This window comes from Achroia grisella, unplaced genomic scaffold (assembly GCF_030625045.1).
Source record: "Achroia grisella isolate CSIRO2021 unplaced genomic scaffold, CSIRO_AGI_Agris_v1 utg2471, whole genome shotgun sequence".
In the NCBI taxonomy this organism is placed as follows: domain Eukaryota; kingdom Metazoa; phylum Arthropoda; class Insecta; order Lepidoptera; family Pyralidae; genus Achroia; species Achroia grisella.
Window position 1 is genome coordinate 145939 of NW_026712739.1, and position 23513 is coordinate 169451.

The 23513-nt window shown below is 35.4% G+C and overlaps 2 protein-coding genes across 2 annotated transcripts; both read left to right on the plus strand.

The window, feature by feature from the left end:
* Positions 1-1930: 1930 nt before the first annotated feature.
* LOC131842777 (zinc finger protein 300-like) lies at positions 1931-9915 on the plus strand. Its single transcript, XM_059191344.1, has 5 exons — positions 1931-2186; positions 4345-4623; positions 6748-6849; positions 8570-8665; positions 9370-9915. Exons 1-5 carry the CDS (start codon positions 2034-2036, stop codon positions 9727-9729), a joined length of 990 nt encoding a protein of 329 aa, XP_059047327.1. The 5' UTR covers positions 1931-2033; the 3' UTR covers positions 9730-9915.
* A 1397-nt stretch (positions 9916-11312) lies between these two features.
* On the plus strand, positions 11313-13993 carry LOC131842773 (uncharacterized). Its single transcript, XM_059191341.1, has 2 exons — positions 11313-11467; positions 11726-13993. Exon 2 carries the CDS (start codon positions 11727-11729, stop codon positions 13758-13760), a length of 2034 nt encoding a protein of 677 aa, XP_059047324.1. The 5' UTR covers positions 11313-11467; position 11726; the 3' UTR covers positions 13761-13993.
* The last annotated feature ends 9520 nt before the right edge of the window (positions 13994-23513 follow it).

Genomic DNA, 23513 nt, shown 5'->3' on the forward strand with positions numbered 1-23513 from the left:
CGCCGCCATCTTAATCATTATCTAAATACTTTCAAAATTATATACAATATTTCTGTGTAAATTTAAAACTTTAAAGGGAAAAATAATTTAAATAAATAAAAAAAAAAACTTCTCTTGTAAAAAAATTATATTTTGAATACCGCCATTTTTCTATTTAACGGACGATATGCTATTGCAATTTTGTCATGTCGTGAAATGTTGTCTAAAAATGAATTGTAAATAATGTACCTACACAATAATAAATATTTTATATTAACAACAATATTAAAGATATTTTTATAACTAAATAAACTCATTTACTGTTATTTTCATCGCAATTTACCTTTTTAGAAAAAAGATTTCAACCTAAAACTAATATACATATATGTATATATAGTATATTATGAGCTTATATATGATTCGTAGTTTTTTTAATTGTTACAATTTAGAACAGTTAAGTGGATGAAGGACATGTTTTTTATGTGTGCAACCCTATTTCTAATAATTATTTGAAATAAATGAAAATTTACAATATTGCAAATATGTACGAACTTATTCTATACTAGCAGTTCCCGCGACTTCGGTCGCGTGGAATTTAACTTTATTATTCTAGTCTAAAAGATTTTTTCTAAAATAAAAGTAGCCTAAGTTACTCCTTATTACATCAGTTACCTGCCAAAAATAGTCCCGTTAAAATCGGTCCAGCCATTTCAGAGATTAGCCAGAACAAACAGACAGACAGACAAAAATTATATAAAGTGGTTTTTTGGCGTATGTACCATATTTATATTCATATGAATGTAGTAAAAAACGGTTATTTCAATATTACAAACAGGCACTCCAATTTTATTTATATGTACACATGTAATTATGTAATGTAATGTGTAACATTTGAAAATCATACAACTTAATATGAATTTCCGGCGTCAGCTTTTACATCTGTGATACATTAAATAAATGAATAACGCATTACAATTTAGAATTACAAAATATATTATTACTTGATTTGACCAATAACGGAACATAATACGAGATCGAACTGATTATTTATTGACTGATTTTAAGTCATCACCTCACATGGAAATGAGCAATATTTTTAATAAAGTGCTAAGTTTAACGAATTTATTTATAAAACTTTTGGTGAAAGTTGAAGTATATCAGAAAGTATTATCAAATTGTATTCATTGCTCATAAATATAAAGTAAGATAGAGTTAAAATAATAAAAGCATAAAGAATAAAACTTAAATTAAAAATATATCAATAAATTGGAGAATATCTAGCTTCGAATGTATTAAAATATTATTTTAATCATTGTGTAATATCCTCTTTATGTAATAATCTGTACTGTAATTTAGAGATGGAAACACTGAACTCTTCGCTTAAGCGGCGACCGCGACGCGACGCATGCGTAATTTTTTTGTTGCCATATCTGCCGATTGTGGGAGTTTTCCCAATTTTAACAGAAATTTCACAACTTCTTGATTTGTTACAAATTTGAGTCGACCGATAAATGTATGTCATATATTTCAAGTATAAGTAGATATTGTTTGGTTGAGTATATATTCGGTTGAAAAAGTATTTCTAGTACATAAACATAGTAAAGCCACAGATAACATAATTTTATATAGTAAAACTTAAATAATTGTAAAGTGAGCGCGGTAGTTTTTATTACATAAAAAAAAGAGTTAAAGAATGACTGAAAATGAAGGAAATACATCACATAAATGGCGTCGCTCACTTTTAAAATTTTATATAGAAAAACTTAAAGAATTATAAAGTTTAGCGTGGTAGTTTTTATTACATAAAAAAAAGGGTAAAAGAATGGCTGGAAAAGAAGGAAATAGATCACAGTATTCATAAATAGCGTCGCTCACTTTTAACCTGCTTTTTTTTATTTTTGTTCCCTGTTGTAGTTTGAAAATCAAGTCTGGCAACACTCCACAGAATAAAATAAAATGGCGGACGGCACAGAAGTTTAATTAATATATTTTCTGTGTCCCGCAACTTCAATCTCCATTGGTATTACTATCTAATCTGTGCCTCTATAATCGCTATGGGGGATGAAAACATGTTTTATTGTTCATTTGTTAGTATACATTATATAATCTGTGAATGTGGCGAGACATTTCCTTCTGAGGAAGCATTGAAAAACCATTTGGAAACCGAACACAAATACAATTCTGAAAAAAAGGACATATCCATTTCGGTATGTTTTTAATATGTTTATTTATTTATTTAAATAAACTTAATATATTTTATTTTCTTTAGCGTGTCTCATAACACCTTTTAATTATCATTTTACGTTTCTACATATCAAGCATGTCTACACTTAAATTTATATTAATTAATAATATATAGAGAAAGATTGCAGTTTGTTATGAGTGATGTAGTTTGTATATTATATTATTATATAGAAGATTAAACGATAAGGCGCCCGACGAAGTCAAAAGCGGCCTTATTATATATTAAGCGGCAAATTCGTTAGATTATATAAAAATCGATATAATTCCTAACCTATATAATTGAAATATAAGATTAAAATTATGATTATATTTAGACTAATAACTATTATCAGTATTTAATAATAAGACAGTAACTTGTATGGATTTGTGCCAATTGCAGATAACTTTTTTTTTAATGGATGAAAATGGTCTAATGTTTTAGTTCAGTTTAAAAAATGGAACTGGGCCAGGCACATAGCAAGGGGGAAGGGAATCGGTAGTAATGTGGACTCATGACCCTATTACTAGCAATGTACCATGTCAGGTTGACCTCCACGCGGTTCCCCCTGGAAACCATCGTGATAAATTCCTAGTGAATTTATCACGATGTGCTAACTGACCTGACCTCATGTTCATCTTATCATCCTCCACTGGTGCCCCGCCAGCGTATAGCGCTAGCACAGGCAGGTGCACCGTTACATTATCAATTTATCATCTATAAAAAAAGGGCACATATCATGTTAAAAAGATAGGATGGACTATTTTAACAATAAAATGGCCGCCCAACTGACAAAAGTTTTTTATCTTCATCTGCTTCTTCCTTATCCCATTTATTTGTGGTCGGCGTAATATGTTTTCTCTTCCATTAATCCCTGTTCGCAGTCATCTCATTATTCACGCCCTTTCTTACCATCACCTTTCACACAGTCCATCCATCTCTTTCTCGGTCTTCCACTGCCCTTATAACCATCCACCTTAAGATATGAGTTTTCATGAAATGTAATGGTGCACCCGCCTGTGCTAACAGTATATGCTGGTGCGCCAGTGGAGGATGATAAGAACACGAGGTCAGGTCAGTTAGCACATTGTGACAAATTCTTCAAGATATATAACTTTCGGCCTTCCCCTTATTACCATCCACATTCATTTGTAACACCTAGAGTGGGATAGAACCATATAGGTATATATAAACACAATAATAAACATAAAGATGTATGTATTTCATTATATATCTATAAATATTGAAGTCTTCTATGGTCTAGGGGTTTAACACACCACCTTACTTCCGATGGTCACGAGTTCAATTCTCGCACAGCACAAACATTAGTGTTCATGAGTGTGATTGTTTGTATCGGTCTGGGTGTTTTCTATGTATATAAAATAGTATCTATCTATTTATATCAGTTGTCTAGTACCCATAACACCAGCCATGCTTAACTTGGGACTAGATGGCGCTGTGTGAATTGTCCAATGTTATTATCATTACATAGTATAAAAAAAAGTTACTGTCATTGTCTGTCCCTCTGTATACTTAAATCTTTAAAACTACTTTTGAAGCATTTTTTTTTTATAGTGATTCAAGAGGAAGGTATATATATATATATAATACATGTACACATATGTAAAGCCGGGGGGATTAGCTAGTTAAATCTATATTTATATATTGTTTGACGACCTCTTTGGTTAATGGATTAGCACACCACTTTACATTTTATGGTTGCGGCTTCAATTCCTCGCACGGCACAAACATTTGTATTCATGAGTATGATTGTTTGTATCGGCCTAGGTCTTTTCTATGTATAATATGTATGTATTTACGAAAAAAAAAAGTATCTATGTATTTTCCTGTATCTAAATATTTAATCCAAGTATGTATATGTATATATTTATTTATGTGTCTTATGTAAATATGTATGTCTAATAATATGTATTATTTTAAAAACGTAAATGTTTATAAACTATGTATATGTTGACTTAGTTATCTATGTACATTTATATATTGATTTGTGCATTAAAGTTTAAATAAATAAATAAATAAATATGTATTAGTTATCTAGCATCTATAAGACAAGCTTTAGCTAGCTTAACTTGGATCTAGATGGCGCTGTGTGTATTGTCCTGAGATTGTTATTATTGTTGCAGAAGGACAAGACAGATGATCCAACATGTCAAACAAAACAATTTGTACAGATCAAACTAGAGGACCACAACGCGCTAAACTTCGACAGCGGCACACTGAAGTTGGAGAAGAAGATCGTCAAACTGGAGAACAACGTACTCACGCTGCAGGACCATGAGGACGCTAAGAGAATGGTCAAGCTGGACCCCAGGGTCCGCAACCTGAAGAAGGAGCGACCAGAGAAGGTCACCTACCATAACATACAGAATATAGTCTGTGAGATGTGCGGGAAACGATATGCGGTGAGTTTTTATGAGTTGCAATTATTATTTACTAGCTTTTGCACTCGGCTACTCTGGCCATAATTTATCACCTTAGAGGTGGAATTTATCAAAATTCGTTCTTAGGGGATGCCTACGTCATAGTAGCTTTATGCATGCAAAGTCTCAGCCCGATCGGTTTAAAATTGACAAAGTTTCATACAAACTTTCATCCCCTATTTTATCCCTTGGGGGTAGAATTAATCAAAATCCTTTCTTAGCGGATGCCTACGTCATAACATCTACCTGCATGCCAAATTTCAGCCCGATCCGTCCAGTGGTTTGGGCTGTGCGTTGATAGATCACTATGCCAGTCACCTTTGAGTTATATATATTTAGACTAGCTGTGTTTTTTTATATATAGATAGATAGATAAATTCTTTATTCACAATTACAGACACATAACATACATGAGATACAGAAAAAACACGAATTAATAAAAGAAATGTAGGTGACTTTATGTGTCACAAAAGTGAAAAGGCAGCCAACTCGGCATAATGCTACAGATAACTGCAGCGCTGATATTCTGTTGGCTCCTTACTTATATTATACTTATTACTAAATTACCTTATTTATATTGTATTTTTTACATTGCACTGAATAAAATATTTTTCTTTCTTTCTTCTTTCTTACTAAAAAGATTACATAAATATTAATCTTCGAGCTCTTTATCAAAAGTTTGTGCTATTATTAGGTACTATGACCTGTAGCACTGCGACCTACATAGATCTATTGTGCTCGCCCTTTTCAAAGATCGCTATCTAGACCCGTCAGGGACAAGAATTGAAGGATATTCTTAGGAGCAATGGTATTTATCCGAAATACAACTGGTACGTTCTGTGCTCGACTAAATGCCATAGCTTATTCAAAGAAATAGACCTCCCTATCTATAGACTGAAGTCAGTGTAGAGTGAGAGAAGCAGGGGTAACGGTTATCTTATGACAAACAACTTAGTTCGGCCTATAAGTACTAGATGGCGCTATTTACAATATTTCGTCGATTAAATGGAAAAATGTAATTTTTCAAAATTATAATCTAGAATTGACTCCTTTTATATAAGTCAATTAAATTAACCACGCCGCCGTCTTAATCATTATCTAAATACTTTTAAAATGATATACAATACTTCTGTGTAATTTTTTGTTAAAACTTTAAGGGAAAAAATAATTTAAATAAATTTAAAAACTTTAAATGCTTGTAAAATATAATAATAATAATAATCTCAGGACAATTCACACAGCGCCATCTAGACCCAAGTTAAGTTAGCTAAAGCTTGTGTTCTGGGTACTAGATAACTGATATATACATAGATTTTTTTGTAAATACATACATATTATACATAGAAACCACCCAGACTGATACAAACAATCATACTCATGAATACAAATGTTTATGCCGACCATTGGTCGTAAAATGCTGTGACCGCAGAAGTCGTCAAAAAAACTGCCATTTTTCTATTTAACTGATGATTTGTAATCTTTACATTGGCTACATCATTAGTACTAAACACAACAAACTATCTTCTTTAATTATTTATTTTATTTTTTATTTATATATCTTTAATGCACACAGTACAAAAGTAACAGTACATTTGGCGGACTTAACACCATGCGGTATTTTCTACCAGTCAACCATAGGCAGTACAGAGAAAAATTGTTGGCGATGCAAAAATAATCATAACAAAAAAAAAATATAAATCAAGGCATAAAAAATTATATAATAATATTTATACTATTACATTTACAATAATACATAAATATAAACATATATATACATTTACACACATACATATACAAATAAGGAATATATAATATGATATACAAATACATACTCATACACAATACCTAAACAACTATATAAATACATACCAAACAATCTGACAGTTACACCACAGAGAATAAAAAGAAAAATATAAGGTAAAGAGAAACGAGAGAAAAAGAAAATAAATAATAATAAAAAAACAAACTTACGAATTTAGATAGTAGTCCCACAGTTTACGTTTAAAAGAAGAATAATAGATTAATACCGATATTTTAAAATTATCTGTTTAAAATATTATTCTACATTATTTATGTGGAACTTATCACTATAATTTTTTTTTCCAGTCAAATGCAGCCCTACGATATCACCAAAGAATCCACACTGGCGAGCGCCCTTACCAGTGTTCGTACTGTCCTAAGACATTCACAATGCCTCTGTTCCTACAGGTAAATATACAATACTAACTGTGCACGCGACGTCGTCCGCGTAGTGACCTTGACCAAATAAAGGAAAAATATTCAGTTCTCTACCCAAAACTTCAAAAAAAAAAAGTTTCAGCCCTACCAGTGTTTGTCCCAAGGCATTCACAATGCCTCTGTTCCTTCAGGTAAATATACAATACTAACTGTGCACGCGACGTCGTCCGCGTAGTGACTGTAACCAAATAAAGAAAAAATATTTAGTTATCTACCCAAAATAGCCAAAAGTTTCATCGTTCTAGCTTCAAAAATGTTTCCATACAAACTTTCATCCCTTATTTTATTTTACCCCCATAAGAGTAATATTTATTCAAACTTTGAGTGTCATATTTATTTATATAGCCTAAACAGTAAGTTTGAAGCTTCCATCTTTAAAAATAACGATACTTCCATACAAAGGGTTGAAGGCTATGGATATACCTTTATTTGCCATAAAATTATTCGTGTTAAGACCCGGTTAATAATTTAAATAATGTATATTAAACACGAAAGTTCAAAATTAAATTCTATCATTTTCAACAACCCTATAATCTGCTGAAGCTATCAACACCTACCATCTGAGCATTCGAGCCGCATCATCATCATCTACCATCTGAGCATACCGCTTTACGACCGATGGTCGCGGGTTCGATTCCTCGCACGGCACAAACATTTGTATTTATGAGTATGATTGTTTGTATCGGTCTGGGTGTTTTCTATGTATAATATTTATAAAAAAAAATATCTATGTATATGTATCAGTTATCTAGTACCCATAACACAAGCTCTAGCTAGCTTAACTTGGGTCTAGATGGCGCTGTATGAATTGTCCTGAGATTATTATTATTATTATTTATATATATATATATTATATATTCATAGAGTATGATTGTTTGTAAAAATCACCAAACAATGACAGTATAAATTATGAATGAGGATGTTTTTAATGTAAAATATGTATTTAGTGTTTTACAAAACATGAAAATATCTATGTATATTTATCAGTGTGTAGGGATGTTGGGATGACACCTGTGGACGAGATAATAATTGGGAGAGTTTTCACTGTTTCTAACCATTGTATTTTTAGTTCTATTGCTAGATCAGTATACTTAGTACTGTATGTGTTGATAGAAGATTATGTGTATTTGGTATTGCAATATCTATAAGGTAAACTATTTTATTTTTCTTATCATGTAGCGTTATATCTGGTCTATTTTATTATTATTATTATTATTATTATTATTACATCACCGATGTCAGAGAAGTTAAAGAGTAATCGTCTATCGTGGTATGGGCATATAATGCGTAGGAATGAAGATCATATCCTAAGGACGGTGTTACATATGAATGTGGATGGTTATAAGGGTAGAGGAAGACCGAAAAAGAGATGGATGGACTGTGTGAAAGATGATATGGTGAGAAAGGGAGTAAATAACGGAATGACTGCGAACAGAGATGAATGGAAGAGAAAAACATATTACGCCGACCCCAAATAAATGGGATAAGGAAGAAGCAGATGATGATGATGATGATGATATATATATATATTTATTATATCTCCCTTTTTACGAGGGTAATATATTCAAACACGCGGGCCTTAGCCAAGCATGGATGAGTTATGTGATGATTATTATTATTATTACATAATACTTGAACAGCCCCTAAGATAACAGTCGTATGTTGTTTATCTGCTATAATTCTGTTACAGATTCATCTGCGTACGCACACGGGGGAGCGGCCGTATCCCTGTCCTCTATGTCCAAAGGCCTTCAGCAATCGAGCGGCACTGCTCAGACACAATAGGGTGAGTTAAAAACGGTCAAAAACGGCCACAGTGACTTAGTGGTTTGGCGCGCCGCTTTATTTGTAATGGTCGCGGATTCGATTCCTGGCGCGTTACAATTGTTTATTCATTCTTTCATAGTTTCATGTGTGCATTCATTCATTTATTCAGATGCATACATGCGTTTATTTATTCATCCATTCAGATTCATACATGCGTTTATTTATTCATCCATTCACATTCATACATGCGTTTATTTATTCATTCATTCAGATTCATACATGCGTTTATTTATTCATCCATTCAGATTCATATCTGCGTTTATTTATTCAACTCGTACACACGTTTATTTATTTATTCATTCAGATTCATACATGCGTTTATTTATTTATTCATTCAGACTCATACATGCGTATATTTATTCATTCATTCAGATTCATACTGCGTTTATTTATTTATTCATTCAGATTCATACATGCGTTTATTTATTCATCTATTTAGTTTCATACACACAAGCTCTGCTTACCGTGGGACTAGATGGCGCTGTGTTAATTTTCCAGGGTTATTTATTTATTTATATCAATTGTCTAGTACCCATAACACAAGCTCTGCTTACCGTGGGACTAGATGGCGCTGTGTTAATTGTCCAGGGTTATTTATTTATTTATATCAGTTGTCTAGTACCCATGAGCTCTGCTTAGTATTTTTTTATTATTGTCTTCCAGGTCCACACGGGGGCAAAGCCCTACGAGTGCCCCAAATGTGGTAAGACATTCACACAGTCGAATTCAATGAAACTACACGTGCATACCGTTCATCTAAAGATGCCAGCGCCGTACAAATCCAAGAGAAGACGGGAGGAGAGCAAAGCGAGAGAGCTCAGGTTGTTAGCACAGCAGAGCATAGCAGAGAATGGTGTTGAGTACGATGTAGAGGTTGACATGAAGACGGAAGCGTCGGAGTTGTGTATAGTGAAACCGGAAGTGGATTTGTATCAGGAGGAAGTTGAAGAAGCGGAAGTGCTCTATGGTATCGATATGGAGGATGAGGGCGTGACGTACGAAGTTGTCTATGAAGAAGAGTGATGGTTTTGCTATTTATGAAACGTAAAGTATGACTGACCCGGTGGTTTAGCGGTGTAGCGCTTTGCTTCCGATGGTCGGTGTTCGATTCCTTGCACGGTATATACATTTGTGTTCATGAGTATGATTATCTGGATGTTTCCTATTTACATTATGTATGTATTTAAAAAATATATCAGTTGTCTAGTATATGTGTACTATACTATATATACTACTAGCTACTCGCCCCGGCTTCTCACGGGGGTACATGTATTATATATGTAAACCTTAATCTAGAACCACTCTGTCTATTAAAAAAACCGCTTCAAAATCCGTTGCGTAGTTTTAAAGATTTAAGCATACATAGGGACGGACAGCGACACTGTTTTATACTATGTAGTGATGTATCCATATATATTTATCAATTATCGATGGTCGGTGGTTCGATTCCTCGCAGGGTACATACATTTGTGTTTATGACTATGATTGTTTGTATCAGTCTGTATGTTTACTATGTACATTATGTATGTATTTAAAAAATATATCAGTTGCCTAGTATATATATACTACTAGCTATTCGACCCGGCTTCGCCCGGATGTACATGTATTATATATATAAACCTTCCTTTTGAATCACTATCTATTAAAAAAAACGTTTCAAAATCCGTTGATCTGTTTTCTATTTCAAAAGAAATTGTTACATAATAGTGTAATAATATCATTTAATGTATAATGAAATAAATTTATTTAAGAATAATATTATATAAACTTCTTTACTTACACTTCTTAACTCACCTCCCCTCCGATCGATCCCCCATCCAATTCAAACGGGGATCGAAATTACGACGGCCTGAGCCGAGGTTCGAACCCCCTAGTGGTGCCCTCAGACTAAAGTCGTATCCGTCAGGCAGGAGTTGGCCTTCAGCCGCTCCATAAGTTCTTCCTTTCGTTTGGAGTGCCATCTGCACTCGCCTCTAACGTCCGGTGAAGCTGTAAAGGCCAGCTGCGGCCAACAGCATTAGAGTAGTCCGAAAAAAAAAAACTTATATCCATAACAATATTAATTTGAAGATCTCGGTAGGAAAGGTTGTAGATAACGAGATGACTGCGAACAGGGATGAATTGAAGAGAAAAACATATTACACCGACCACAAATAAATGGGATAAGAATAGAATAGAAAATCATTTATTCAAATAAACTTAATTTAAGCACTTTTGAATAGTCAACATTTTTTTTTTAAATCTACCGCTTATTCGGAAAGCTGTCTCATCACAAGAAGAATAAGCAAGAAACTTGTGTGTTGCTCTTTTAAACAATCCTTGTAAGTTCACATTTTACAAGTCGAAACGTGTGAATACAAACTACCAATCAGCACTAATATAAGAAAGAAGCAGATGATGATGCTGATGATGATGATGATGGTGGTGGTGATGATGGTGGCCGCTTTACTTCTGATCTAGGGTTCGATTCCTCGCCCAATACAAACGTTTTTTTTCAATGTTATGAGTATGATTGTATCGGTCTGGATGTTTTCTATAAATATTATGTATGAATTTACGAAAAAATCTATGTAGGGTAGGGCGGGGCTAAAAGGTCCGCGGGTAAAAAGGTCCACCATGCCTATCTCCGAAACTAAGTGCACGTTAGACAACGGAGTGACCGGTGCGTGAAGGGGACGAGGGACGGGTGCGCATGCCGCCCCGCGCAGTGCATTTTCTAGAGCCGGCAAGAGTGTACGCGCAAGTGGTGCGAAAATTACACGTAAGTAATGTTTTAGATTTTACTTAGTTTTAGTCTCATTGTTCGATTTTTAAACTTACGAAACATAATTTCTCTGTATAAATGTTTAGTGGTATTAAGTTTCACGTAGTGCCATTGTTTTTTTGTTTGCATCACCTTGTTTTTCTACATAACCTAAAACAACAGTCCACCTACCATTGGGGCACAAAGGACCGCGGTGGACCTTTAAGCCCCACGAATTATTTTGATTCTATGTATTAATTTCTATTTTATTTTCAGAATGCGGAATTATAAAAAAACCACTGAGCGTGGTACGAAGTCCGTTGAGCTGATGAAGCGAGCGGCTGATTTAGTCGCAAATGAAGATAAATCAATAAGGCAAGTTTGTCGTGACTATGAGATTAGCAGAACTTCATTGAAGAGATTCATGGCGCGGTTAAAGGAAAATCCGGAGTCGCCAAAATTTGGCTACGGCACTCCCAGATTAGTGTTTAACCAAGAACAAGAAACTTCTCTCTGCGAGTATTTACTGACACTTGCACAAATCTTTCACGGTATAGGCCCTAAAGATGTTCGTCGCTTGGCTTATGAATGCGCTGTAAAATATAATTTGAAGATTCCTGAGGTATGGCACACAAATAAGATGGCTGGAAAGGACTGGCTGACGGGATTCTTGTCAAGGAATGACCGTCTCTCTATCAGGAAGCCAGAGGCTACTAGTTTGAGCAGGGCCACCTCTTTCAATCGAACGAACGTTTGTGAATATTTTGATAAATTGGCACACGTGATGGATCGTCACAAATTCAGAGGTTCGTCTATATGGAATGCTGATGAGACTGGTGTCTCGACTGTAAATAAACCTTCAAAAATAATTGCAGCCAAAGGGAAAAGAAACGTCGGGTCTGTCACATCTGCTGAAAGAGGAACTAATGTAACATTGTTGGTAGCTGTTTCGGCAACTGGATCTTCGATACCTCCAATGTTCGTATTTCCAAGAAAGAAATACCAAGATCATTTCGTGCGAGATGGGCCAGCAGAATGTATTGGTGCAGGAAATGCAAGCGGCTGGATGACTGATACGGAATTCTTGCTTTTTATGAAACATTTCATCACTTATGTGAAGCCAACTAAAGAGTCGCCAGTTTTGCTTTTACTAGACAATCACAGTTCGCACTTGTCAGTGGAAGTGTTGGATCTAGCGAAAAATAATGGAGTAGTGATGCTGTCGTATCCTCCTCATTGTTCCCATAAGCTGCAGCCCTTAGACGTGTCTGTTTTCGGGCCGTTTAAAAGGTATTTATCGTCAGCACAAGATTCATGGATGCGTGGCCACCCAGGAAAAACAATGAGCATTTACGATATCCCAGGCATCGTCCGAACAGCTTTACCTTTGGCACTGACTCCCAACAACATCTCGAAAGGGTTTCAAAAAGCTGGGGTTTACCCGTTCAACCGGGAAGTGTTTGATGAGTCGGACTTCGCTCCAAGTTTTGTGACAGACCGACCAAATCCGAACAATCCAACAACGTCTTCTGTACCTAATGAGTCACAGCCGCCTATGTCTACAGAGCCCCAGTTGCCTATTTCTCCAGGTTCACCAAGTTTGTTAATTTCTTCGCAGCCCGAAGTTGTAGCAGTTGTTTCAGCAAGTATATCTCCTGTATCTCCTTCTCAGTTGTCTACAGTAGGGCCTCAGTTGCCTACCGTCTCAGTTTTGCTGTCCTCAAGTGACCTAATGTTGTCTTCTACAGCTGCTGTTGAAAAAGATTGTCTGCCATTAAGGTCCTGTACAGTTCCATCTTCAAACATTGAGCCTCAACCATCTACGTCAGCTTCATCCTTGTTTGCTCAGCCATCAATATTTTCTCCGGAATCCATCAGGCCTTTCCCTCAGGCAGGACCGCGTAATGTTACCAGCAGGAAACGACGAAAGGCAGCTATATTAACAGACACACCTGAAAAGGAAGCGTTGTCTTTGGAACAAGAAAATAAAAAGAAGAAGAAAATGGTCTCTCGTAAAAAAGCTGTCTCGAAGAAAAATAAACAAGTGAAAAAAAAGATTTTACAAGAAAAAGATACAAATAAAAATAAACAAGTGAAAAGAAAGATTATACAAGAAAAAGATACGAGTTCGAGTTCTGAAGAAGAAGAATGTCTTTGTCTGGAATGCTGCGAGTCATTTGCTGACAGTGTTGCAGGAGAAGGCTGGATTCAATGTAATACCTGTAAAGGTTGGGCCCACGATAAGTGTGCCAAACATCACTCATCATCTCTTGCATACGAATGTAAGAATTGTCAGTCTGATGAAGATTAGTTATTAGTTTTTTGTTGAAAATACTTATTTTTTTAAATTGTTTAAGTTGCTAAAGATGTTACCGATTTCTTTTATGAATATGTACGATTTTGAGATACTACAATTGTTTTAAGATGTTACCTTTATCAAGATCAAAAAGACCAAAGACCTAAAGATTTGTTATTAAGACTGATTATAACTGTGCCTTATAATTATATAACTTAGTTACCAGTGCAAAATAGGTCGCAACATATCTGTCGATTAAAATATAATAAATATAAAGATTATTTATTTTTATTTATTTCCTACATTTGACCACAAAATATGATTTAGTTGTCGTGGTTCTTTTTACCCCAAGACTGGTCCTTTTTACCCCACCTGCGGGGTAAAAAGGACCATTTGACATTACATTTTGTATCGCCCATATTGGGCGCATTGGTAAATTCTGGCCGTATTCACCTATGGCAACTTATAGATGAAGGATTAAACTTTCTATTATTATTAAAGTCTTTCCCAGGAACCTTAAACGTACGTAGTTATGACACAATATACGCAAAATGGACCTTTTAGCCCCGCCCTACCCTATTTGTATCAGTTGTCTAGTACCCATAACACAAGCTTTAGCTAGCTTAACTTGTGACTAGATGGCGCTGTGTGAATTGTCCTGAGATTCATCATCATCATCATCTGCTTCATCCTTATCCCATTTATTTGGGGTCGGCGTAATATGTTTTTCGCTTCCATTCATCCCTGTTCGCAGTCATCTTGTTATTTACTTCCTTTCTTACCATATCATCTTTCACACAGTCCATCCATCTCTTTTTTGGCCTTCCTCTGCCCTTATACCATCCACATTCATTTGTAACATCTTTCTTAAAATATTATCCTCGTTCCTACGCATTACATGTCCATACCATGATAGACGATTACTCTTCAACCTCTCTGACACCGGTGCCACTGTCATACTTCCTCTAATGTATTCATTCTTTATCTTATCCATTCTTGTCACACCACACATCCACCTCAACATTCTCATTTCAGTTGCATGCAGTCGTCTTTCATCCGTCGCCTTTACGGGCCAGCACTCTGATCCATACAAGACAGCAGGCCGGATCATGGTCTTGTAAATTTTCCCCTTAAGCTTAAGAGGAACACGCGAGGCACACGTCGTTGCCGTAACCTGCCGCCACTTCATCCATCCTGCGTTAATTCTATGCTTTATGGCCCTGTCCTGAGATTATTATTGACTTATTTATTTTAACATAAAAATACATTTTGCTAGCCGTAACATTTGACGGCCACAGTGGTCTAGCGGTTTTCCACACCGCTATCTGATCGCGGGTTCAATTCCTCGCACGGTATAGACATTTTTTTATGGATGATAATAGAATGATGCGCCTGCTTGTGCTAACGGTTTACGCAGGCGGGGCACCAGTGGAGGATAAGATGAGCATGAGGTCAGATCAGTTAGCCCAACGTGACAAATTCACTGGGAATTTATCACGATGGTTTCCAGGGGAACCGCGTGGAGGTCGACCTGACATGGTACATTGCTAGCAATGGGGTTATTAATCCACATTACTAACAATCCACATCCCAGGAATGGACATTTGTGTCTGTACATTATCGGTCTGGATGTTTTCTATATATATCTCGTATTAACAATAAAAATATTTCTATGTATTTATAACAGGTTTACTTTAAGACTAGATGGCGCTGTGTGCATTATCCAAGGACCATCCGTCGTTGTCTTTAGATTTATTTTCAAAGTTTCCAGATCTACTTTTATATATTTGATGTTCTAAGCCTCTTGTCCTATATCTGCTTCTTCCTTATTCCATTTATTTGTGGTCGTCGTAGTATGTTTTTCTCTTCCATTCATCGCTGTTCGCAGTCATCTCGTTATTTCCTCCCTTTCTTATCATATCATCTTTCACACAGTCTGTTTGTGAATAGATCAGGGGTCACGAAATTGTCTCTTTTAATTCCAAAGAGTTTATTGTGAAAAATTATTTACATTATGGCATTATGGCTGACGCGTACAAGGGCGTATTTTCGAGAGTAATATATTTATCGTCTTATGAGCCGTTATGGCCATTGAATTCTCTCCTCGTATGCACTGCGCTGGGTGCTATGTTCCCACTGATGTGTGCCGCCCCGTCCGGCCCACTCTGCCGTCTATACGGCGTCTATCTCTTTTTCGGCCTTCCTCTGCCCTTATATCCATCCACATTCATATGTAACACATTCCTTCTAAGGCTCTTATATTCTTAAATAATTTCCTTTAGGTCATTTCTATCAATTATATCGGTATGGAAGTCATATACAATCGTGACAGGCTCCTGGTACTCAGGACATTTTGTTTCTTTCTCGTTGGTGGTTTCTTCGATTTCAGTGGTTGGTTTTGCGTCTTTTAAGGGATTTTGCATGTAGTAAGGGGTGTGCGAAACATGTATCACTAAGGACTTGCGTGTTTTGGGCTATGTCACGTAGTAAGGAGTGTGCTAAATATATTTATGTATCACCAAGGCTGTAAATCATTCTATATAGTTTGTTAGTATATTTCTTCAATATTTACCATAGTCGGTATTAAATCTGTTTGCTGTCCAAATATATGGCAATATCCAGAAAGTATCGTAATATTTGAAAAATATAAAAAAGATGAAATCTTATTAATAAAGGTTGGGCCACGAATTAGTTAACAATTGAAAAAATACCATATAACATATTTTAAAAATTGTTATTTACAAGAAAGTTAAGTAGTTGGTATTATTTTTTAATAATTACATGATCTAAATGGCCATCGTTCAGAATTTAAACTCTTTTAACCGAAAACCAAACCTTTTCGAATATTCGTTGACAAAGAGACCGCGGGATCGCCGACATCTCTTCGCTGATTTTTTTCCTTTAGTTGACGTGTATTTGGTTTATGGATATAGACACGACTTTTTAAATAACTCCATAAAAAGAAGTCTGCTGGGGATGTATCTGGACCTCCTACGTGGTCATGGGATATCGCTTCGTCTGGAAATTTTTCGACAACATTTCTTTGACTACCGGCAAGGACTCGTTGGATGTGTGACTAGTGGCTCCATCTTGTTGAAACCATGTATTACATCGTCTGTATCCATAAACCAAATACACTACGTATTTGGTTTATGGATATAGACACGACTCTTCAAATAACTCCATAAAAAGAAGTCTGCTGGGGATGGATGGACCTCCTGTGGCCATGTGATATCGCTTCGTCTGGAAATTAGCTTTTTCGACAACATTTCTTTGACTACCGGCAGGGACTCGTTGGATGTGTGACTAGTGGCTCCATCTTGTTGAAACCATGTATTACTATTGTAGCCAGTAAATTCCAGTAGCTTCGGTGCAAAGAACTCCCGTAACATTTTCACATACTCAATATGAATTCGCAGTAAACGGCCGCGAAAATCTTCGAAAACTTGGGTACTATGATTCTTTTTGCTGAAATTGCAGCTTATGTACCTTAGGAGAATGAAATGGCCTCTTGTGTTTAGCTTTGGGATTTTTGCTGCTCCAATGCCTACAATTCTGTTTGTTTACATGCCCGTTGAGGTGGAAATGGGCTTCGTTGGAAAATAAGAGGTTATCAAAATTACTGAATCGATCTAACATTGTTTCGGCATACGACTTGCGCAAATTTAAATCATTAGGTTTTAATTCCTGCATTAACTGGATCTTATATGGATGTAATTTCAAAATACGGCGCAATGTTGTGCGGGATAATCTTAATTCAGCCGAACGTATTCTAAACTATGGACTGTAATTTTGTATAAGTAAATATGTGACACAGAGAACGAATTAAAATATAATAAGGAACGCGCGAGTTGTTCTCAGTGATGGAAGTGTGGGCGCCGGTCCGGTGCTCGCGGACTCCTGTCGCGAGAGACGACGATGTTCAAACAATTAATTTAGTTTAAATATTCAGTTGCCATTAGAATTAGTGGCCATGTCTACGTTTGTTGTGAGTACACAGTCAGTAGATTTGAATGAATGCAAAGAACCAACGATTTGTTTCTGAACTATTATTATTTATTCACGTCTTTAATCTTAGTATGTATAGCAAAACTGAATGAGAGAACCATCATCCATCTTCGGTAACAAAGGGATGAGACCATAAGTTAAGGTGGCAGGAGGGGGCCTGAAATAATTGTCCAGTTTATACATCAATGTGATGCAGGTCAATTATATCTGACAGACTTCGTTTGTTTTCTTGACGACAGCAAGAGTGTAGTGTAGGAAGGATCCAGCAATTATGCTCAAAGTCAAATCTTTGGAGTTGAGTTCAACTTGCTCACTCCTCTTCCTTCTCATAAGGTCCGCATCAGTATCGCACTTTATGTTATAGGTTTTTATATTTTCTTGCAGAGGAGTCTTCATTGCTTTAACAATGCTATTTTTCTTAAGTTGTTTCCTCTGGTAATTAACAATGTAATGTGGAATAGGACGTCCTCAGACAAAAGCGCTTTTGGAGGTGATGGTATAAGTTATAATGCATCCACCGTTTAAGCTCAGACCCCATGACCTCAAACTCACCACCTCCGTCATTCGAACAGGTGTCCCTCTTAAATATTATAGTTATGGGATTCCCTTCATAGGCTTTTTGACAATATACTTTTAAATTAGTAAATTTATTTGTGTTATAAGTCTCTTGTGAATGTAAGGAGGTCGGTAGCCTACAGACTGTTTCTGATTCAGAAATTTAAATTTTATTTAATAAAAAGTATTAAATCGAGGGCCACGGGATGTTCCCAAAGCGAGTGACTCGGGTTTAAGAGTAAGTTTTCCGAAGCCAATCTATAATGGAGCCAGCGGTTTGTGTGGTCGCACCATCCTGTTGAACCAGGGATTTTGCGGATGGATTTTTTTCACATCCGCAGATGCCGATTTACATTTTATTTACAAAAAATATATAGATGCAGAAAAAAATAAACAACAATAGAATGCTTTTTCTTATTTTTATTAATTAGTAGCAAAAATTAAAATTGCAGCATAATATTTAATAAAAAGCATTAAATCGGGGAACCTGGCTGGTCACGTGATGTCCTCAATGCGACTGATTAGTTTTTAAGAGTAAGCTTCCCAAAGCTAATGAATAACGGAGCCAGCGGTTTGTGTGGTCGCACCATCCTGTTGCAACCGCCTGCTCGATGATAAGCTCGCAGGTTCGGCAAAAAGTAATTTGTAATTTTAATTTTAAACTAGAGGTTGCGTTTGTTTACGGGCCTCGAGAGGCCCGCGAGTTTTAAATAATACGATATCTTATTAGATAAAAAGAATGCTGGATACAAATAGGGCTGTTTTCTTTTGGCCCTTTTCTTCAAAGTATCCCAGCAATTTTTTGATACGCCCTAAACTTGATGGATGATGGATTGGAGAACTCGCATTAAATTCCTACGCTATTTTTTGCCAACCTAAGGTTTTATTACGTGAACTTATAACTTCCGTCCTTTTGCATTCTACGACGTCGAAATATTTTTGCACTAAGTCCACCAACAAGTCGTCCATTCAATTTGTCGTTGGCGAGAAACGTCGGATCTCTTTTCCGCTTCATAGGAAGTCCGTTTGAAGTCATGTCGCTAGCAAGTGAGCAAGATAAAGTCCGATAAAGCAAGCAATGATCGTAATTAGGCTATTTCACACAATGTCCAATAAGAAAAGCGAGGGTCATAAAACAAACAAGGAATCCAGTCCGTTAGAGCAAGTGGTCGTGGTTAGGCTATAACATACAAGGGTCCAAGTAGAAAAGCGGGAATTACAAATTATCTAAGACAAAGTCGGGTGGGGCATTCATTGAAATATATAAAAGTGATTTGAAAATGATGACTGATTCACAAAATAAAAACAACATTGACAGTAGTGCACAAAAATCCTTAATAAAATAATGTTTTTAATTTAATAAGTATTAACTACGTACTACCACACCCAGCTAGTATACCGAAATTATTTTCGTCATTGTCAATAACCTGTGCTAGCTCAATAAACATAAGACCATGCGGTTCATTTTTCTTTTCTGGTCTTACATGTCCTCTTGCTATGATGGGATATCCGAGCATATCACAGAAATAGCTTAACATTAATCTGTTTTTAAGGGTTCCAACAACACTTCATTCAGTACATAAAATTGTCCTCACGATGTTGTTATGCGGTTCACGGAGCAATATAATAAATATAAATGACGTGGTGCGGTGCAAACCACAGCAGTCTGTTTCTTTCTGTTTCTCAATTATGTGTTTATTAGTTCTATTTCTCTATTATTTTTTATCAATATTAGACTTGTTGGTTTCATGTAGAATAACGGAGCCTATAGCTGTGTCTGATCTGTCTGATACTCCGTACCGATCGCAGTTTTGAGACAATGTAGTAAAGTTCATAGAAACAGAAGGTTCCATTTTCAGGTTTCTTAATTTTGTGGGTTGAAAATCTTCGCTTTCGCTGGATGTATTACACACAGACAATGATGAGCTAATTATAGGAGTAGTGGTAGTTTCGGCTTCGGTACTCGTTTGTGTGTGAGTTTTTTATTACATTTCCTCTTTCAGTTTCATTTGATAAAAATGTATTAATATTAAATATATTTTTATTTAAATTCTGATCCAATGGGGTCATCATTGGTTTACAGCATTCCATATTAAATTTTCTTAGTACATTCTCTAAATAATTTTTCTGTGGCAATACAGTATTACCATTTTGTAAATCTTGTTTTATATTTAAATCTAAAAACTCTAAAATTAAGCCTAGGTATTTCATCCTGAATTCTTCACTACATACATTTTGTTTGCGCCGAAACGTAACATTATTTCATTTTAGTTATACTTTCCTTACACAGCGATAGTTCGACCAATGCTCTATTTCACTCACACGCAGCCGCGCATCTCGTTCATTCATTTTTTAACTACCAATATAATAGAAACATAATCGCGCGCTTTAATTTGCATAGCTGTCTCACTCACGCATACTCATCCCATATATGTCCTTCCTTATCCTACTTCCTGAAACCATGTAACATGTCAAAGGACAAGAAGAAATAGAAAGACGACTTCCGCCCAGTTAGTTCAAGTTCAAGTCCACCGCCGGCCGCCATCGCTAACGCTGCTCAATTTCTATCCGCCTTTCCTAAAACTATTATACAATAAAACGCACAAAGTGAGAATAAATCTGTAATGTGTTGTGTCTGTTGATCAAGAAGTTTTAAGAAAAACATTATAAAAATATTAGTCTTAGTGAATAGAAAAGAGAACCAGCGCCGAGAATCATCGGGAGAAGTCGAAGAAAGAATTCACCGGTGAGCTCCTTTGTCCTTTCTACCTATTCACTCCACATTTTATATATATTAAAAATTGGTTGTGCATCATTTGTCTGAAGTTACTGTTATATAATTTTTATTTCTTTCTAGTTCCATTCCTAAGTAATTATCTGGTTTATTGTTTATAGTAATTTTAAATTCTTATTTTAGTTTCTGCAGTAATTTACACATGTCTTCTTCATTAGAACTAACTAGTAGTCCATCATCTATAATAGCAAGTATCAGTACAGGACATAACCTCAATGGGTTATGTCCCAGTAAATCACAATGACATTTTAAAGACACAGTAATATCAAAACTTTAAGCGAAAGTAACTACGACACATGAAAAATTCAAGCCGAAGATGTTCTCATTAAGAATGTATTACATGAATGCCTAGATGGTTCCGAAACAGATCAATATAAACATATTTTTGGCCGAAGCCTTTTCTTACTAATTTCTCCTTCATTAAAACTGATGAAATCGTGTTCAACTGCTAAAGAGGTGTGGAATACACTTAAATGCATACGAGAGCAAATCCTGCTCGTAAGGTCACCCTACTTAAAAAAATATTGCATAAAAGTTAAAAAATGGAGAATAAAGGACGATATAATCTGGTAGATAGGCTCAGAGATATGGAAATTGTTATAAATACGAACCTACTTTAACCATAATAATGCTATAGAGTAAGCTATAGAGCATACCAGAAGAATACGATAACTTCCGTGCGGCAATTGAGTCTCGCGACCAAGTTCCTTCGCTGGAGGAATTAAAAATAAAAATTATTGAAGAGAGTGAAGCTAGATTAAATACAAAAATTATAATAAGAGTATTGAATGTAATTTTGTTTGTCATGATTACATACTTAGCAGAATTTACATAGCCTTACGAATTTACATTATTATTACTATTGTACCAAGGCCTAGTTGCCGTCGTACCAATTCAATTCTCTTATCCCTAGGTATCCCTACATATCCTAGATATCCCCTCTTGCTAGTTGGCTGATTGCGGAAAATAGAGTCCAATTTACATTACATTACATAGCTCTGCTAGATCACCGATAGTAGCATTAATATCAGTATTTGAGGTAGGGGCTCGTAATTTAACTTAATCATTAATTTTGTAACATTAAGTACAGCATTTATATCAATAATAACTTTAGTTAACAAGAAAGCGCCGTTTTACTCTTGGTCTAGTAACTTTAGAATTTAAACCATTCATACGTGACTATAAACTAGGTGAATATGAGTTTCACTCTACATTTGACATTTAAATGAATGCAACAGCCATAAGGAAAGGCAGAAGCGTCACAATAGTATCAAGAGGGAAACGATATAAAGTGCTTCGAAAGAATGGAGCGACAATTTACGGCTAACGATACTGAGCACATAAAGTAATTATATACGTTACTTATTTCATTAGGTACATCAAGATGTATACAAAATTTTGAATATCATAATACATCTTTGTCAAAAGATAAAACATATAAAGAAATTGAAGAAGCTTTAAAATTACGATTTCAATCAAGAGTCACGCATTTTCGAAAAGTAATCCATTTTTACAACTTACGGTAAGCTGAAGGTAAAAAGAGATGGATGAACTGTGTGAAAGATGATATGGTAAGAAAGGAAGTAAATAACGCGATGACTGCGAACAGGGATGAATGGAAGCGAAAAACATATTACGCCAACCCCAAATAAATGGGATAAGGAAGAAGCAGATGATGATGATGATGATGGTAAGCTGAAGGTAATCAATGTCGAAATGGTTTACCAGAATTAAAGTAGCACCAACCGAGTGCAAGACACATTGAGGAAAATGTTAAAGATAAATTTGTTACTGGACTCAGACTAGCACCCATACAGGACAGATTATGCGAGGAACCAATTGCAACAAATATTAAGGAATTGTTGGATAGCCTTAAACAAGGAGTAATCTTACCATGAAAACAAGGAGTTTTTAACGGTGAATAAAATTTCTAGTAAATCTAGTAATAAGCAATATTGTTCACAGATCAAGGTATACAGTAAACAGGGGGATGACAGGAAAGCGGAAGATATTTTTGTATTATTAGACAAATAATAGTAACAATTTAGTGATTAACAAAGTATTATGTTTATCTCACATACAATAGTAGTTACACACTCTTTTCTTCACATGTTATCAATGCCGTCCTCCTAAAGACAGCATCTGTCTTTTGACACTGACTTATTTATACAACATAGTTTATATAATATCATTATTACTACTACATCTTCCTCTTTAAAGAAATGAAATAACAAAACTAAAATTCACAATCATAATCCTTAAGATAACTAGGAGCATTAATTTTCCTTTTAGATCTAACTACATTTTGATTTTGTTCATTACGTTCTGAATTACCATTTATAAGACTCACTATTGTCACCTTCCACATTTACTTCATCATCATTCCTACGCGGTGCGGCAATTTGTTCACT